The following is a 16,683-nucleotide window of genomic DNA, read 5'->3' as shown; positions in this document are numbered from 1 at the left end:
CTCCCTCATCTCCTCTGTAACTGCATAGGCATTCAACTCAAGAGGCGTTCCATGTCTCGACAGAGTGATGAAGCACATGACGGTGCCTTTCTTTCTTTCGTTTTATACAATAAAGCAAGCAGCACATGTACTTCTATGATTAAGGGTAGGTGCATGACGAGCTCCAGCCCCCCTCATAGTATCAATATCAAGTCGGCCCAATCGCCTCAAGGCAGCTCAGGATGGACGAGAGCTCGCAAACTCCGGATGATAGCCCAACATCTCTCGATATCATGAGCAGTGAAGGATCTACCATCGAGACAATGATGTCAGGTACTCGAAGCTCTGACCCTCACCCGAGTCAGCTTAAGAGCAAGGACAGCGTTCGAGAACGTATCCGTCAACGGAGCTCGAGAATACTGTCACTCCTGGGTCTACGAAACCCTGCGCAAGGTACGTCGCCGCTCGTTCAGTTCTCATGAGTAATTCACCAAGCTAATTGATGGCCGTAGTGTTGAAAGCAGTGGCAGCCCACAACCCAGATGACCCACGAATAGTCGAGGATGACCGCGTCCCCTTACAGACCTTCCACTCTTTTCCTGCTCCTGTCGAGAATGGACAGAACGAAGAGCAATCCGGTCGGATTGCAGTCCTCGATGGATCTCCGGATGCGTCTGAAGGATCAAGCCCGACTGGTAACATTGATTCCAGTTCCAATCACATCAAAGAGTCCGTCGAAAATGTCCAAGCCCACCCAGAGGTGGCCTCAAAACCCTCAGAAGCACCCCTGCAAGCCCCTCTCCCAATCGTGCGACCAAGCCACAAACGTTTATCCGAAGTTTTGAAGCGAAGTCAGTCGACACCGGCAGCTCTCACACATATTGTGTCAACCAAGCTATCAACCACTTTTGGAAATCCTACGGTCATCCGTCGCTCACATCTTCGCTCGCGGCCTAGTTTTCGGCTTCCTCAGTTTCCAGGGCCGTCACTTGTCCCTGCATTGAACAAGCAAGGCGACAGTGCTCAGGATAGCTCCGATCCCCAAAGCTCGCCGGAAGACAGTGTGTCTCCGACTTGTACACGTTCCACTCCTCAGACAACTCCTCCCACGACGCCTCCCACATCAGGAGAGCCGTCAGGAGGCTCGAAGCAAGGCATTGTAGATGCCGAGCAGGCGAAACAAACAAGGTCACCGTCTAGCAGCGACGAGAGTACACATACCCAAGTGATCGAAGGCTCACTCAGTCGGCCGCCCTCGATAATTACAGTGGAGGCTGCTGCCAATGCAAAAGTCTTCTTCGAAACATATTTCAACTCGGTATTTTGTGGGACGGATCTTCGCTCGCAGCGCCAGCATGAGCTTGAGCAGTATATCTATGGCCTTCCTCTGGCTCCTGAAGAAAGGGCGAGAATTTGGGAAACCTGGATCATCCAGGAACGGCAGTATCTGCGCCAATGTCGTGTTCTCAAAAGTCACTCTCGTTGTGGCCGACAGGACGAGACGGTATCTCTCGCTGGATTTGAAGCAATCAAGGTTCTAGGAAGGGGGAGTTTTGGAGTTGTGAGGCTGGTCAGAGAACAGAAAGTGGCAGAACGTGACGGTACCAATGCACATGGGGAGAAGCATTCATTCTGCAAAGGAGAGCTGGCAAAGCTCAAAACCCGGTCTATCTCTGTCATAGATGGGACCACAAGCACACGTCGGAGGATGATGGTAGGGGTCAAGAAGGATGTATTTGCAATGAAAGTGATCCGGAAATCTGCAATGATACGGAACAGCCAAGAAGGTCACCTCCGAGCCGAACGAGACTTTCTTGTTGCATCGGCCAAATCTCGATGGATCGTGCCATTGATTGCAAGCTTCCAGGATCGTGATCATTTGTATCTTATCATGGACTACATGGTCGGTGGTGATTTCCTGGGATTGCTAATGCGCCAGTGCATCTTGCCCGAAGAAATCACCCGATGGTATGTTGCAGAGATGATCCTGTGTATCGAAGAAGCCCATCGGCTATGTTGGATTCATCGCGATGTCAAGCCCGACAATTTCCTCATATCTGCGTCCGGTCATTTGAAAATATCCGACTTTGGCCTAGCCTTTGACGGACATTGGGCTCATGATCAAGTATATTACAATGAGCAGCGATACTCCCTGCTCAGGAAACTCGGGATCCAAGTGGCCGGGGATTCTCAGGACAGAAAAGAAGCTCGCAAGCCGGCAAAGGCATCATTCCATGATTTCGGTCCTGGAACTGAGACTGACTGTACACCACCTACGATGGGCCTGCTTGGATGGCGTGACCGCACTCAGAAGCGGCGTTTGGCCGCAAGCGTCGTGGGAACTAACCAATACATGGCACCAGAGGTTGTTCGGGGTGAGCTATATGACGGCCGATGTGACTGGTGGAGTATCGGCATCATACTATACGAGGTACGATGGTCGTTGAGATGTATGAACAGTGCTAACTCGAGCGCGACAGTGTCTCTACGGCTTCACGCCCTTTGCTTCGCACGATCGTCAGAAGACCAAGATGAAGATCCATGTACGTGGCTGTACGATACCTGAAACCCCTAGTGAAGCTAATCAAGACAAAAGCATCACCATGAGACACTCTGCTTTCCCGCCAGTAGAGCGTCGGACAAGCGGGTTTCGCCTGACGCAATTGACCTTATCAATTATCTGCTTCAAGAAAAGGAGCATCGGCTGTCGTCAAGCAAGTACAAGATTAATGACTCTCTGAGCTCCCGATTACCATCCCGACATTTCTTCTATAATATGGATCATCGCAGTCGAAACTACAAGGGTTTTTACGTCTTCCCAAACGACGCAGCAGATATCAAGATTCATCCTTTCTTCCGCAACATCAAGTGGGATGAGATCCATCAGTCGGTTCCTCCATTCATCCCCAAAGTGAAAGGCTGGGAGGACACCAGGTACTTTGACGATGCAGGATACGAGGGTGACCACGATAATATCTCCATCATGTCGGATCCTGACCACCCCGAAGATGACAGTGAGATCGAAGAGCCGGTTCCAGCTAAAGCCGAAACTCCTCTGCCCCACGATGCGAATCGACATCCCGCACCTGGTCCAGGTCCAGGGCCAGGAGGTAAAGCCTCTCCGCACATGGATCGCAAGAGGAAGGAGCGAAAACGCCCGCGGGACAAGCTTCTGCGTGACCGGCAAATGCGGAGAACAGTGCTCGAGATGCGCAAGAAAGGGGCATTCTTGGGTTACACCTATCGACGTCCCAAGTCCGTGGCCGTAGCCTTAACTCCTGATCGGGGTCGTTACCGTCTAGGGCGAGGCCAGCTGTCGGAACTATATGGCTCGTAGCGTCGTTGGCTGGGTACCCTTTATTTCATGAACCTCGGGAATCAAGAGCGACGAATGTACACGAAAGGCTCATGATGTATTCTTCATTAGACATTTTTATGTGGCAGACATCACTCATCCTTAAGAAGCGAGATATCTTACCGGTATATCTACTTGTACCGGCTGTCAGTCGTTATTGGATATTGATACGATGAAACGAACAATTACTTCTACAGGTTTTGAACAGCTACTTCACAGCCCACAGTAGAGAATATTCTTATTACGACAGAGCAAGCTACTAGCCGCAGGGGTCATATGAACTTGTGCAACCTACGTGTAGGAGAAATGGAATTATCATATGTTATGTCATTGTGATTCAATTTTTGAGATGGTCATTTGCCCAAACGACAGAGATAGTCATGGCTAAAGGGACCATTCTATGTCATGTTGCTTAATCCAGCGCCGCGCCAAGGTAACGCCAATTACATGATCAAGTCAAGCAAAAGCCGAAGTACGAGATGAAAGATGCTTGTTGCTTATGCTTCTAGTCCCGGCAATTTGAATTTCAAACCCATGTGACATTGCGTTGCGAGGTGATCACTGCAACATCGATAGTTCTCAAGCGGCCGTGTGTATAGGGAAACACGTTAGGGTGGAATACCGGAAAGTAGGAGATACAGACGGATTGTTCCGAAAGCCTGATAACCAGGCACAAGCGATCTGCGATGAAGGTGTAGGGAGAGGGGAAAAAGTAGGCGAGAAGCAAGAGCTCTGAAAAGTCTGAGAGTTGGGGGTATCATATGGTCAAAAGTAAGAGATATGGGAGGAGTCGGACGTGGATGCGATTTGGTGAGAAGAGGTGCGGATGTGTCGAGGGTTGACAGAAACCTGTAGGTGAGCGACGGCTATCATTCACAGAGCAGGAGGCGCGCCCATTGCAAAGGCGGAGTCGCTGACTCGATCTTCGGGTTTCATGGTGCCGTTGAGAAGGGGACAGAGTCTGTTTGGCGGTTGTGGGTTCATGTGTTAGCTTAGATTCCTCATTTGGGGTTTTCTGAAGATAGGTCCTTGTCTTCCGATGCGCATCTTGGGGTATGAAGGGGGTGAAAGGATCCTATGCAGTGGGCAGCAGCAATGGGTTGCTGAGCTTGCTTATTTCCGCTAATTGGGAATCCCGGGAAAGGAGGGTCTAGCGTGGGAGCCAGTGCCAGATGCACATCTAGAATCAGGTCCAGGGGTGGTGGTGGGCTTTTTTAGAATGCCTTTTAGGGGGAGTGCCATGCGCCTTCGTCCATCGCCTCCTGTTTTTCCTGCGGCTGTGGGAGCCGGAGTGGAGGTGGACAGAGACGGGCGAGGCGATGGAGAGGCCGGCCAAGGAGAAGAGCGGGGTGTTGAGGAAGCAGTAAAGAACGAGGATTGCGAATCAAATGGGGGGTGAAGACACTCATCCTGGTTGAGAACGCACTTTTTGTTGGTCTTGATATGGCCGACCTGGCCGCAGTTGGCGCATTTGCGTTGTGTGCCAGCGGACTTGCCGGAGCCACCGCCACCGTCGGCGGGTGAATCTCCGGCTGAGGCACGGGCAGCTCCCTTTTGCTTCTCGCGGGCAAAGCGACGCTCCTTGTTGCGGTTGAGACGGCTCAATTCGGCTTCCAGACTGTGGTGGAGTTGAGATGGTTAGTGTGCCCAAGTCCCCAAGGGCCTATAAGGTATATTTAGGGGAGAAGATGAAACATACAGTTTCTTGTTGCGAGCATCGATTTCCGGATCGCCGGTGGGCTGCAAAGAATCCAGTCTGGGACGGTCAGTCAACTTGTCCAGAGCATTGGGAAGGGAAACCTTACTTCGTGCTCAAAGCTTCCACGCGGTGACGGTGTTGAATATAGTGCCGAATAACCTTGGGGTCGAAGACCATCTGTTCCTTTTGATAGAGTTGACCTTTTTCGTCCTTGTATGTCCGCATGATGCGCAGAACTTTGCCTCTCTGGTCTGGCAAGCTCATCCTGCTAAACTGACTGGTCGTCTCGTCGTCGCGCCGATATGGGGCCGGCGTAGGCGCTTCGGATCTGGGTGTCGGCTTGCTGTACTCGGCTTCGTCATCGCGGTCAATGTCGCTCTCCTCATCGGAATGCTCAACGGTCGACGACAGGCTGGCCTTCTGCGCATCCCAGATGCGGCGAATGGACGTTTCGTAGGATTTCTGCTGCCGAGCGACATTGTAGCTGTGGCCACCCAATTCTTTGAGTCTTTGTGCATCGAGTTTATCCTCCACACTCTCACCAACAGCCTTGAATCCACCCTTCATGGAGGTCTTGATGAAGCTGAATCCCTCTCCACGCCCAGTAGGGTCGCCTTCACCGTGTAGTTTGAGCATCGCTTTACCCTGAGAGGCCAGGAGGAAGTTGCGTGTAGCCTTCCAAGGTGCCATTTGCTGTTCGAAGCTCTCGCCTTCTCCATCGTCATCATCGTCGCCGCCAGTCTCGGCATCGTTGCCAAAGCCGGTGTCGTGAAGGTGCTGCTGACCGACCTGCATGGATTCCAGCAGACATACATCCTCCGGTTGCACCCACGACCGAATTACATCCTGCTCCGGAACCGGCTCCATGGGCACCCAGTACTTCGAGTCCTTGTCGTGCTGAAGAAAGTCCTTCACCTTTTGACGGTTCTGCATATCACTGGTGCCGGGAATGTGCGCCGTAACGTCGCTGATGGAGAGTCGGAGATCGGGGCTCTTCTTCAGCAGACGATAGACCAGCATCTTCATACGATTCTTCGCCACCGTGGTGACCTTCCGCGAGTGGGGCCCGGGCACGTCCACCGAAGGAAACTGCTGCCCAGCCACATACAGATTCTCAATGTTCCGGATGTAGTAGTCGCTACCGCCGGAGCCAGTCGTGCTGCGCACGATCAGGAAGTCGTTCGACTTGGCCTGGTGCTGGAACAGCGGTGCGCGATACATTGAGTTGGAGATTGCGGGGGTTATCTCGCCCGGATCGACGTGACCGAAGATTGAGAACGGACTCTTATCTTGAGGGAGCAGGACAACGGTCTCGCCAATCTCTGCCTTCGGGCGCGTGGGGTCTTCCATGCTCTTCCTGCGGTAGTAATTGATGAAGCGGTTAGACATACCGAAATTGGACAGCATGATAGGAACCTCTTCCGAGTATTCGACCAGCAAGACGTTGGAGTTATCAGCCAGGGAGAGGGATTTGGTGGAATCGAAGAGGGCTTTGACGTCTTTGCCCCTTTGATGCTTGCGCTTGATGTACGCGGTGTTTTTGAACCAACATGTCTGTCCCGGCCTGAAAGCAAGTGCTGGACGATGGAACGAGCGAGCTTCGGCCTTGGCCAGCTCCGTCTTGTAGTAAGGCCACTGCAGGCGTAGAGCAGGCATACTGTGTTCCAACGTAACATTGCCCAGAGTGCTTCGGACCTTGTTCTGATGGTTTTGCTTGAGCATATCGTAAGCTTGGTCGTTCGAGATGTTGTACCGTGAGGTGAGACGCTTGGTGACACTGGCGTCCATTTCATCGCGGTTAATGGCGCCCAACGCTTTGGGCTTCTGCGTGGCATTCTCTGGTCCACGCTCATCGAGGAGGATATGAGGGTCGTTCATGTCGACAACCACCTTCTGGGCGATCCGCGAGGTTGCCTGCTCAGGGTCATCGACAATGGGCACATCGATATGGGCGAGTGCCACTACCTCCAATGGATCCCGACCGATTTTGCGTTTCTTCGTGGGACGATTTGTGTCGAGAAGCCAGTCGTCCTCCATGTCGACGTCTTGAGTCTCCGGCTCATCAACTTCCATGATAGAGATATCGTCCTTGACATCCCAATCTGCGCAAACGATCTGAAGGTCATGCAGGGAGACACCGCCAGGCAAAGTATCATCAACGTCCGTATCGTGCTCGAACTCCTCTCGAATCTCCTCCTCGTCCTCCTGCGCAGCCTCCAGAATCGTCACCAAGCCCGAATGCTCGGCTTCATGCGGGCGTTTGAAGACCTGGCCTGCGGCCTTGAACACTCGCTCCTGGTCCTGCGCCAACTCAATGTTGACCTTACTCGGGATCACCGGTTTCGGAGGCTTCAGCGGCTGCTTGCCCAGGAAGAAGGCCTTCTTATGCGGGATCAGCTCGAGGAACCGGGGTAGAGCATTCCGGTCAAACGTGGGGAACAGCGAATGCAGCAGCTCCTCGACGTTCTCCGGCGGAGCAGGCGGGTTGTCCGGCCCGTACGCCGACATGGCGAACAGCTGCTGCTGGAGTTTCCACGCCCGCAACGACGCGGGATCCATATCCTCCGCCGTCGGGCTCAGCGCCTCATCCTCCTGCAGAAGATCCACCTCGTCCTCATCCATGGGCGCCGCCGCCGCGGGCTCCTGTGACAGAGAAGGCACTGGCGCCTCCATTACCGGCTCCGCCGCCGCCGCCGTTGCTGCTGCCGCCACCGATCCCTTCACTACCGGTCGTACTTCATCAGTCGCCGCTGCTGCCGTCGTCTCCTCTTCCTCATCGAAGAACAAGTCTCGCGTGGGATCCGCATGATCGGCGCCCGGCGAGGACGGACCCTCGCCGAAGAGATCGTCCAACTCATCGCGGGGACCTTGCTGTGTATCATCCTCACCCTCCCGGCCGGCAGCACCAATATCATCCTCTTCGCCGCCGCCGCCGCCGCCACCACCAAAAAGATCCTCATCTTCCCCGCCAAAGAGATCCTTGTCTGCGTCTTCATCGCCGAGATCCATCATGCCATTATCGTCGTCGTGGTCGGCAGCAGCGGAAGGGCCCGTCCGCTCTTCTTCTTCGGGAAGCTCATCGTCGTCGAAATCCTCGTAGTCCACGGCGTCGTCGGCCTTCTCACCGGGCTCCAGATCGCGCGACAGGAAATCGAAGGACATGGCGCCGTCCCCGAGGGGGCCGTTCATCTGTCGCATCACATTTTCGAAGACCGAATCTTCGGTCTCAGGGACCGGGGGCTCGGTCGCATGAGGCATTTTGACGGCGAAAGTGTGGTTGTGATCGTGGGTGTTGTTGAGAGAGAGAGAGAGAGTTCGGCTGGTGGGGGATGGAGGAGGGATGTCACGCGTTCGGGCGCATCGGGGCCGGCTCTGTCTACCAGAGATGGTGACCGACCTGGGAACGCGTAAAATTATGTGGTGCGAGTGAAGGGAAATTGAAGGGGAAAGAGAAGAGAGGGCGGATTAAACCGACAGCTGGAAGATGGCACGGGGAATGCAAAGCGGCGAGAGGAAGAAGAGAGAGACTGAGAGAGCGAGAGAGACTGAAGATGAGAGCCCGGCGGAGTTACACCGCCCTAATCCCAATCAGGAAAGCAGCTTACAAGTTTCGGGGCCTCGAGTCCTCGAGTCCCCCCCCCTATACTGCAATTCACACAAACGGTAAAGTGCTAAGGGGTATTTAATTACTTCTATGCAGACAATCAGACAATAATGTACAGTAAAGTGCAAGCCTGCGAGCATCTCCAAGCGGGGTGAGCTTTATCTCCGCATCACCTAGATAAACGCAGCCCCAACGAACAATTCTAGTGAAAACAAGAAAGAAAGCAAGAAAGAGTAAGTTAGTCACAGGCCATCATTGCAGATTGAACCCACCATAGTATACACAGAGGGCTTTGCTCGCGCCCTCCATGCAGTAATGCATCACCGTTGCATTCTGCCCTTCCTTGACCACCTTGGCCATCTGCTTCACATCCGACGTCCGCGGAAGATACAGAGCCATGTGCTCGGTGAAGAGCGAGTATTCATTGTATAACTTCGCCAACGAGTAAGGCTCCATCGTCCGGAGGTTGAAGACCTTATCCGACCGGTAGCCGGGTCCTACACCAGTTGTCAGTCAGTGACATGCCTGTTCAAAAATCGAAGGGGCATATAACCCACCTCCCCACGGCGGACTGGCGAACAGAACACTGTACGGAGCCAGATCCATCAATTGGTTCTTGATGATTTCGAAGCAGTCGCCCTCGAACCAGGTGATCTGGTCCGCCACCCCGTAGATCTTGGCGTTGTGTTTCGCGCACTGCAGGACGGCCGGGTTCTTCTCGATGGCGTAGACACGCTTCCACCGGCCGGAGAGGGCAAAGGCAATGGAGTTGCCGCCAGCCCCGGCGAAAGCATCCACCAGGACCATTCTGTCCGCGGGGGCGGAGCTGGCCATATGCTCCGCAATCTTACTGGAATATTGTCAACTCCGAACTTGCGCATTCGCGGGCACGAGAAATACAATGCGAAACGTACTTGGCCACGGGCTCCGGAGTGACACCGAACCAGGCATCATCGGTCAACCACACCCCCTCGTCATACTTAGAGAAGATCTTGTATCGTTGAGCCCAATAACTGTGGGGAATGGAAATAGTTAGTTAGGTTTGAGATGCATGCGAATCATGATGACCGGAGAACTGACTTCTGGATATCCCACGGCACTTCTCCGAGCTCGTTGTAGTGATGCACCTCCGGCGGAGGCACATCTTCATTTGGATCGCGCGCCATGAAGCAGGGAGTGGAAAATGCCCGAGAAGAATCTCAACAGGTTCTGCTGCTTGACTCGATCGCAGCGCGGCGGCGCATTATTACCGACGACGGAGAGAGAAAGCAAGACCGATAAACCGGGGGCGATAAGCGATAAGTTCCAGACGGGCGGTGTTTGCGTTGTTTGTTTGAAATACATGGCCAGCCAGCATAGTTCAAGGTTACGGGGCATGATTCCTCCCTCCACGTTGCGCCCATCAACGAACAGCTTCCACTACATTGAGGTTGGGGACGAGACTGTACACCCCCGATCGCATCCAGCCTTAGTTTTCTTACGGTCTACCTCTCCGCGCGACATGTTCGGCGCCTTCAACCGCTTCATCGGGCTGGAAGCCGAGCCAGCTCAGCAACCCCGATCGTCGACCGCGGACAACTCCTTTGGCTTCCAGGTACTCCGCAACAAGGACCCGGAGGTGCCCCTCGAGCCGTGGTTTGATTTCATCATCGGGATCAATGGACGTTTGATTGTACGTTTGCTAAGTATACTTGGCCGTATATCTAATCTTCTCCCAAACTAACCCCTCCTCCCCTCTAAAACACAGGAAGACCCAGACCCTCACCTCTTCGCAACCGAAGTACGCAATTGCGCCGGCTCCAGCGTAACCTTTGAAGTCTGGAGCGCGAAAGTAAGCCCCCCCAAACCATTCTCCCTTCAAACCCCATAAACAACCCTCAATTCAAACCTCACCTAACCACCTATACCACCTCCCCAGGGCCAAAAATCCCACAGCGTCTCCCTCCCCGTCCCCGCAACCCCAACCGGAACCCCAGGCCCAACCCCAACCCTCGGCCTAGCCGTGCAACTGGTCCCGCTCTCCTCGACGCAAAACATCTGGCACGTGCTGTCGATCCCCTCGCCGCTGAGCCCGGCCTACCGGGCGGGCCTCCTGCCGCACTCGGACTACATCATCGGCACGCCGAGCGGCACGCTCCGGGGCGAGTCGGCGCTGGGCGAGCTGGTCGAGGACCACCTGGACCGCACCCTGGTGCTGTGGGTGTACAATAGCGAGTTCGACGTCGTGCGCGAGGTCGAGCTGATCCCCACGCGCGGCTGGGGCGGCGAGGGCGCCCTCGGCGCCGAGCTGGGGTTCGGGGCCCTGCATCGGTTGCCGGTCGGGTTGGGGGAGGAGGTTGAGGGCCCCGGGGAGGTGGTCTTTGAGAATGCTCCGTCGGGTTCCCGGGGGGATGGGTCTGGGGCACAGTTTGGGGGCTATGGTCAGCACCAGCAGCAGGAGCAACAATCCCAAGGGTACGGGTACGGGTACGGGTACGGGTATGGGGATCAAGCGCAAGGGCAAGGGCAAGGGCAAGGGCAACAGCAACAGCAAGAACAGCATCAGTTCCTCGTGCCGGCAAATCTGAGCTCCCCGCCTCCGCCGCCGATGGTGGGGACGCCAACGAATCGCGTGGCGAGTCCGGCGACGACGACGTCGACGGGGGCGGTAGCAGGTCATGGACGTTCGCACCGGAAGGCGAGAGCGGCGCCCAGTCCGTCGGCCTTTGATGAATATTTCGCCGAGGGGTTGCAGAAGAGTAAAGAGTTGGATTATGCCCCGTCGAGTCGGAAGGGGACTCCCTTGCCGCCGCCCCCGAAGAAGGGTGGTGGTGGTGGTGCGGTGCAGAGCCCCCCTCCGCCGCCTGTAACGAGTGGCTCGCCGAGTCCCGCGGCGGAGTAAGAAGAGTACTAGTAGCAGCAAAGAATCTTTCATGTCTCGTTGTAAAGCATCGTGCGTTGAGTCTTTCGGAGTTGAAGCTGTCAGGGTCCGGTGGGGTCGGTCTGGTGATGAGATCCTCTTTTCTTGCCGTAGATGGCCCCGGATTGTTTACGGAGCTTGCCACAAGTTATGGGAGGAAGCTTGTCTAGAACCGTACTTCTGAATTCTAACCCTCTTAAAGTACACACATACACACAACCAGACAATAGACAGAGAGACGGAAGGAGGATAAGCTATACCAGCAGTAGATATAAGAGTCCGGTAGGTAGAACCATCCCAATTCCACGGCCACAAGAAAGTCTTTCAACCAGCGCTTGGAGGTAAGGAAAACGGGGGGAGAAGCAATATATCACGTCCGCTTCGAAGCAGAGAGAGAAGAACACAGGAGAAGGCTAAACACCAAGAAGTCAAGGCAGAGAAAGGTAGATTGCATTCTAGCAAGACAAAAGAAGCACCGCTTTAGTGGCCCTTGCTGACAATCTCCTCCAGCTTCTTGCGGGCCTCTCCGATCTTCTCCTCCATCATGGCGCGGCCCATGGCGCTGTGGGCGACACCGGTATGGTAGAAGTGCTCGGCCTGCGCGCGGAAGCGCAGGTGCGAGTCGGCCACGACGGGGACCTTCTTCTCGTACTCCCAGACGAGGTCGGAGACGTTGCGCATGGTGACGGGCAGCAGGGTCCAGGCGGCCACGGTGCCGAAGGCGAGCGGGGAGGCAGTGCGGAGGATCAGGCCACGGTTACGCGAGACAATGGAGCCGGCCATGGCGGCGACGACGACGTAGACGCCCCCGGGGAGGAGGCGCTCGCCCGACTCGGGCGAGGGGGCCAGCGAGGCGACGGTGTTGGTGAAGGCGTTCTCAATGTGCAGGGCCCGCGACAGGAAGTTGTTGAAGCAGGTCTCCACGGCCAGGGAGTTTTGGTACAGGAATAGACGGGCTTGACGGACCTGGGCCGTCAGGATATCTGTAGGGGTCGGGGAGGAGGTAGCGGAGGAGGTGGTGGGTGTGGCCGGGATGATGGACGACGAGACGGCGGCGGGCGTCGTGGGAGTGGGAATGTTTCTGGTGGTCGGAATCTCGTCCTCGTAGTCATCGTAGATGGGTTTCTTCTGAATAAGAAAGAAGAGAACAGAATATCGTCAGACTACCATTGCTGTGACTGCAGTCAAGTTCCATGACATGAGAAGGAAGGTCGTACCAGGTCCCGGGGCTCTTCTGCAAAGGCCGTGCGCCGGGGATAGAGAGCGACTCCTCCAGCCAAAAGAGAGGCGGCGAGGGGAGCCACAGCCCGCTGTTTTGAGGCGGTTAGTGAAGGGATTGGAGCTTATGAAGAATTGCATTTCGCACCTGTTGGAACATTGGCCGAAAAGACATGGTGCAGAGAGGCCAATGGAGGAGGGGATGGAGGAGGAGGAGGAAGGTCGGAGGGAAGTTGGATGGATGAAGTTCAGATCGGGAATGACGGGAGGTGAAGTTGCCAAGCGGGTTTTTTCGCTCTCCCGTCGCAGCGGCGGCTCGGCCACGCCTCCGTCATCCCCCGTTGATTTCCTTTCCCTTTCCTTTCCTTTTCCTTTCAGCCTCTCTCCTTCTTTCTCCGCTTCCCCTCCTCCTCCTCCTCCTCCTCCTCCTCCTTCTTCTCGGGCTCTTCCTTTCTCCACATACACCTCTTATCTCTGTCTGTCCCTCTCCCTCCCTCTCTCTCTCTCTCTCTCTCTCTCCTCTGCTCTATCTCTATTGCCGTCCACCACTCCTATCTCATTTTGATCATCATCATATTACCTGCTCGTTCTCCATGGTATAAGCCGATCCTGATGTCGGAACACCATTTACAAGCCACTCACTCGCCCTAATCCCCGCTGATCCCATCATGGGGTCGCCTCACATGCTCATGCCACTGCGGCAGCGTCAGTGGACTTGTCGCACGTGTTTGTCTCAGGCCCGACGCTCACTGAAGACGGCTGCCGCCCACCGTCCCGCTAGAGACTACACACCCACCACGAATCACCAGAAGCAAATCGAGGACGAGACTCTCCGTCGCATGTTCGATTCGCAGCCTTTCTGGCGGGAGTTCTCTCAGAGCGGTGCTGCCCAGTTGAAACCCACCGGGCTGGTTCAAAACCAATACCTCACCAGCCCAGATGGCTTCCGCGTCTTCGCTACTTCCACCCTGCAGAAATGCCAGGCGATCGTCACCAAAGTGCTCGCCGCCTCGACCTTGAAGGAATACCGGACCATGGCCCGTGATCTCGACCGACTCAGCGATCTGCTGTGTCGGGTGATCGACTTATCGGACTTTATCCGGGTTATTCACCCGGATCCGCAGGTGCAGGAGGCGGCCACGCAGGCATATGCGCTCATGTTTGAATACATGAACGTTCTAAACACGACCACGGGCTTGAATGATCAGCTGAAGAAGGCAGCTGCCAACCCGTGTGTCACGTCACATTGGTCGGAGGAGGAGAAGATTGTGGCGCAGATCCTTATCAAGGATTTCTCTAACTCAGCCATTCATATGCCTCCGAACGAGCGACAGCGGTTCGTCAACCTATCGACAGAGGTCAGCCAGCTAGGATCAGCCTTTGTCAATGGCGCCGAACCGGCCCGGGCTAAAGTGTATATCGAGGCCAACAACCTGCGCGGCTTGGACCCCCTGCTGGTGCACAAGATGAAGCGGTGGACGACTAGCGCCGTACCCGTGCCGACTATGGGTCTCATCCCGAGATTGGCGCTGCGATCGGTCAACATGGAGGACGCCCGCCGAGAGATCTACCTGGCTACGCGGACGTCGAGTCGGAATCAGATCCAGGTTTTGGAGAAGCTGCTCACGAAACGGGCGGAGCTCGCGCAGCTGTCCGGCTTCGAGAGCTTCGCACATATGACGCTCCATGACAAGATGGCCAAGAGTCCGGAAGCCGTGGCCAAGTTTCTGACGGCCCTTGTCGGCAGCAACCGTGAACTCGTCAAGGAGGAGCTCGCGAAGCTGCAACGCATGAAGGGCGCCAGTCCACTGCAACCGTGGGATCACGCGTATTATGTGCACCGACGGGTTCAGCAGTATTCAATATCGCCCCGGTCGCGGGAGCTGAACGCAGTACCCGAATTCTTCTCGCTGGGCACGGTGATGCAAGGCCTGTCTCGCCTATTTGAGCGACTGTATGGAGTACGGTTGGTGCCTCGGGAGACGGCTCCCGGTGAGACGTGGATGTCGGACGTCCGCCGCTTGGATGTGGTCGACGAGTCCGGCCGGCACCTTGCGGTCATTTACTGCGATCTATTTTCGCGGCCCAACAAGCATCCGAACCCGGCCCACTTCACCTTGCGGTGTGCGCGGGAGATCTCCGCCGCAGAGGTGGCCGAGTGCGCGGCAGTGCTGGACTCGTCGGCGCATCCCAACGACGGCATGGCGACGGAGATTGACTCGAAGAGCAAGACGCTCCGCCAGCTCCCCACAATCGCTCTAGTGTGCGACTTTCCCGAGCCCCCCGCGACGGGAGCGGGACGCCCGGCTCTGCTGACTGAGCACAGTGTGCGCACGCTGTTCCACGAAATGGGTCATGCGTTGCACTCCATTCTCGGGCAGACGCGATTGCAGTCCATCTCGGGAACGCGCTGCGCGACCGACTTTGCCGAGCTGCCCTCGGTGCTGATGGAGCATTTTGCCATGGCCCCGGAGGTGCTGTCGCTGTACGCCCGGCACTGGGAGACGGACACCCCGCTCTCGGAGAGCATGATGCGGAGCATGGCCAAAGAGCGGACTGCGCACGCCTCCGTCTATGGTGCTGTCGAGAACGAGGCCCAAATCCTCATGGCGCTCGTGGACCAGGCTTACCACACGCTGCCGGCGAACCGGCCGATTGACAGCACGGCACTCTACCATCAAGTGGCGACGACCCATTCCAGCCTGCCCGATCCCACGGACACGCTGCCGCTTACTTCGTGGCAGGGATTCTTCGGCCACTTGTATGGCTACGGGGCCACCTACTACAGCTACATCTTCGATCGGGCGATCGCCAATAAGATCTGGGAGGACGTGTTCCGCGGAGGCAAGGCGGCGGTGGAGCGAGACGCCGGCGAGCGGTACAAGAAGGAGGTGCTCCGCTGGGGTGGTGGACGCAACGGGTGGGAGTGCGTGGCTGGAGTCTTGGGCAGCCAGAACGCGGCCAACGCGGATGGGCGCTTGGTGGAGGGCGGCGACGAGGCGATGCGCGAAGTCGGCCGATGGGGGCTGGGGCGCGATGGAGTGTCTGGGTGAAGTATGTATATATATCAGGTCATCTGTATACTACGCTAGACGGACATGCATAGAGCTGGTGCTAAGGTTGAAGTCTCACAGGGCTCCCTTTTTTTTTTTTTTTTTCTCTTTCTTTTTTTGTTTTCACCCCGGCCAGGCGTAACGGTAGCACGGCAGCACGGCATTTAACGCCATGAGGACGTTGAACGGTCTGGGTCAGCACGGATGCTACTGTAGAAGAGGAGGTCTGCATGGATGGTAGCTTGAGGAGGGAAGAAGATTGGGGGAGGTAAGGAGGGTGAGTTTAATGAGATTCCTGGGAATGAGGGAGAAGGAGAGGGAGAGGGAGAGTTGAAGCTAGGGCTGCATGTCTCAGCATCAGCTGTAGACTAGCTGGAGACTACCAGTACTGCCATGCATGTACTTTTGGCTCTTATCTTTCCTCCTCCTCCTTCTCTCTAAGTAATAGTTACTATATAATCCGATCCAACCCGTCGTCCCATCCCATCAGTGAAAAGAATGTCCCCTTCTTCATGTACAGTATTGCACAACATTAATGCCTCTCTCTCTCCAATATGCCTCCCCTCAACCCTACCCTCACAACAACTTCAACCTCATCCACCCTCCCCCCTCCCTCCTCCATCACCCTGAACCACAACCACCCCTCCACCTCCACCTCCCATCCCGATAAGCACCTCACCCCAAAGAAGAATCCCACTCTCCTCCGCCGCAAATCCACCATCCACCACCTCCGCCACTGGCTCTCGCAACACCTTCCCAACCCTTCTTCTCCATCCCCATCCCCATCCCACCCCCCGAAACTCCTTTCCCGCTCCAAATCCCTAAGAAAACCAACCTACCATCGCTCCCCTCCGCCTCCTCTGCAATCCCAGAACC

General features: G+C 55.7%; 6 protein-coding genes across 6 annotated transcripts; 3 read left to right on the top strand and 3 right to left on the bottom strand.

Annotated features, from left to right (window-relative positions):
* Nucleotides 1–305: 305 nt before the first annotated feature.
* Nucleotides 306–3,448, top strand: BO72DRAFT_429122 (serine/threonine-protein kinase; the record flags this gene model as incomplete). The annotated part of the gene is made up of 5 exons (XM_040943065.1): nt 306–432; nt 492–1,574; nt 1,698–2,410; nt 2,460–2,522; nt 2,576–3,448. The coding sequence occupies 5 exons, from the start codon at nt 306–308 to the stop codon at nt 3,314–3,316; spliced, it is 2,727 nt and encodes a 908-aa protein (XP_040801355.1). The 3' UTR covers nt 3,317–3,448.
* Nucleotides 3,449–4,456: 1,008 nt separating this feature from the next.
* On the bottom strand, nt 4,457–8,291 carry BO72DRAFT_458907 (DUF3591 domain-containing protein; the record flags this gene model as incomplete). The annotated part of the gene is made up of 3 exons (XM_040946401.1): nt 4,457–4,952; nt 5,034–5,090; nt 5,140–8,291. 3 exons carry the CDS (start codon nt 8,289–8,291, stop codon nt 4,457–4,459), a joined length of 3,705 nt encoding a protein of 1,234 aa, XP_040801354.1.
* Nucleotides 8,292–8,713: 422 nt separating this feature from the next.
* On the bottom strand, nt 8,714–9,881 carry BO72DRAFT_448096 (RNA methyltransferase). Its single transcript, XM_040944711.1, has 4 exons — nt 9,718–9,881; nt 9,552–9,650; nt 9,195–9,487; nt 8,714–9,134 (listed from the first exon to the last, which is right to left on the bottom strand). The coding sequence occupies exons 1-4, from the start codon at nt 9,801–9,803 to the stop codon at nt 8,890–8,892; spliced, it is 723 nt and encodes a 240-aa protein (XP_040801353.1). The 5' UTR covers nt 9,804–9,881; the 3' UTR covers nt 8,714–8,889.
* Nucleotides 9,882–10,028: 147 nt separating this feature from the next.
* BO72DRAFT_448095 (putative Golgi reassembly stacking protein) lies at nt 10,029–11,605 on the top strand. Its single transcript, XM_040944710.1, has 3 exons — nt 10,029–10,309; nt 10,385–10,468; nt 10,556–11,605. Exons 1-3 carry the CDS (start codon nt 10,139–10,141, stop codon nt 11,516–11,518), a joined length of 1,218 nt encoding a protein of 405 aa, XP_040801352.1. The 5' UTR covers nt 10,029–10,138; the 3' UTR covers nt 11,519–11,605.
* A 97-nt stretch (nt 11,606–11,702) lies between these two features.
* BO72DRAFT_448093 (MICOS complex subunit MIC26/MIC27) lies at nt 11,703–12,998 on the bottom strand. Its single transcript, XM_040944709.1, has 3 exons — nt 12,903–12,998; nt 12,754–12,846; nt 11,703–12,664 (listed from the first exon to the last, which is right to left on the bottom strand). Exons 1-3 carry the CDS (start codon nt 12,927–12,929, stop codon nt 12,017–12,019), a joined length of 768 nt encoding a protein of 255 aa, XP_040801351.1. The 5' UTR covers nt 12,930–12,998; the 3' UTR covers nt 11,703–12,016.
* Nucleotides 12,999–13,156: 158 nt separating this feature from the next.
* On the top strand, nt 13,157–15,880 carry BO72DRAFT_448092 (mitochondrial intermediate peptidase). Its single transcript, XM_040944708.1, has one exon. It carries the CDS (start codon nt 13,423–13,425, stop codon nt 15,805–15,807), a length of 2,385 nt encoding a protein of 794 aa, XP_040801350.1. The 5' UTR covers nt 13,157–13,422; the 3' UTR covers nt 15,808–15,880.
* Nucleotides 15,881–16,683: the final 803 nt, after the last annotated feature.

This window comes from Aspergillus fijiensis (genome assembly GCF_003184825.1).
Source record: "Aspergillus fijiensis CBS 313.89 unplaced genomic scaffold BO72scaffold_23, whole genome shotgun sequence".
Lineage (NCBI taxonomy): Eukaryota > Fungi > Ascomycota > Eurotiomycetes > Eurotiales > Aspergillaceae > Aspergillus > Aspergillus fijiensis.
Note: the sequence above shows the minus strand (reverse complement) of the source record. Positions and strands in the feature narration are given on the sequence as shown.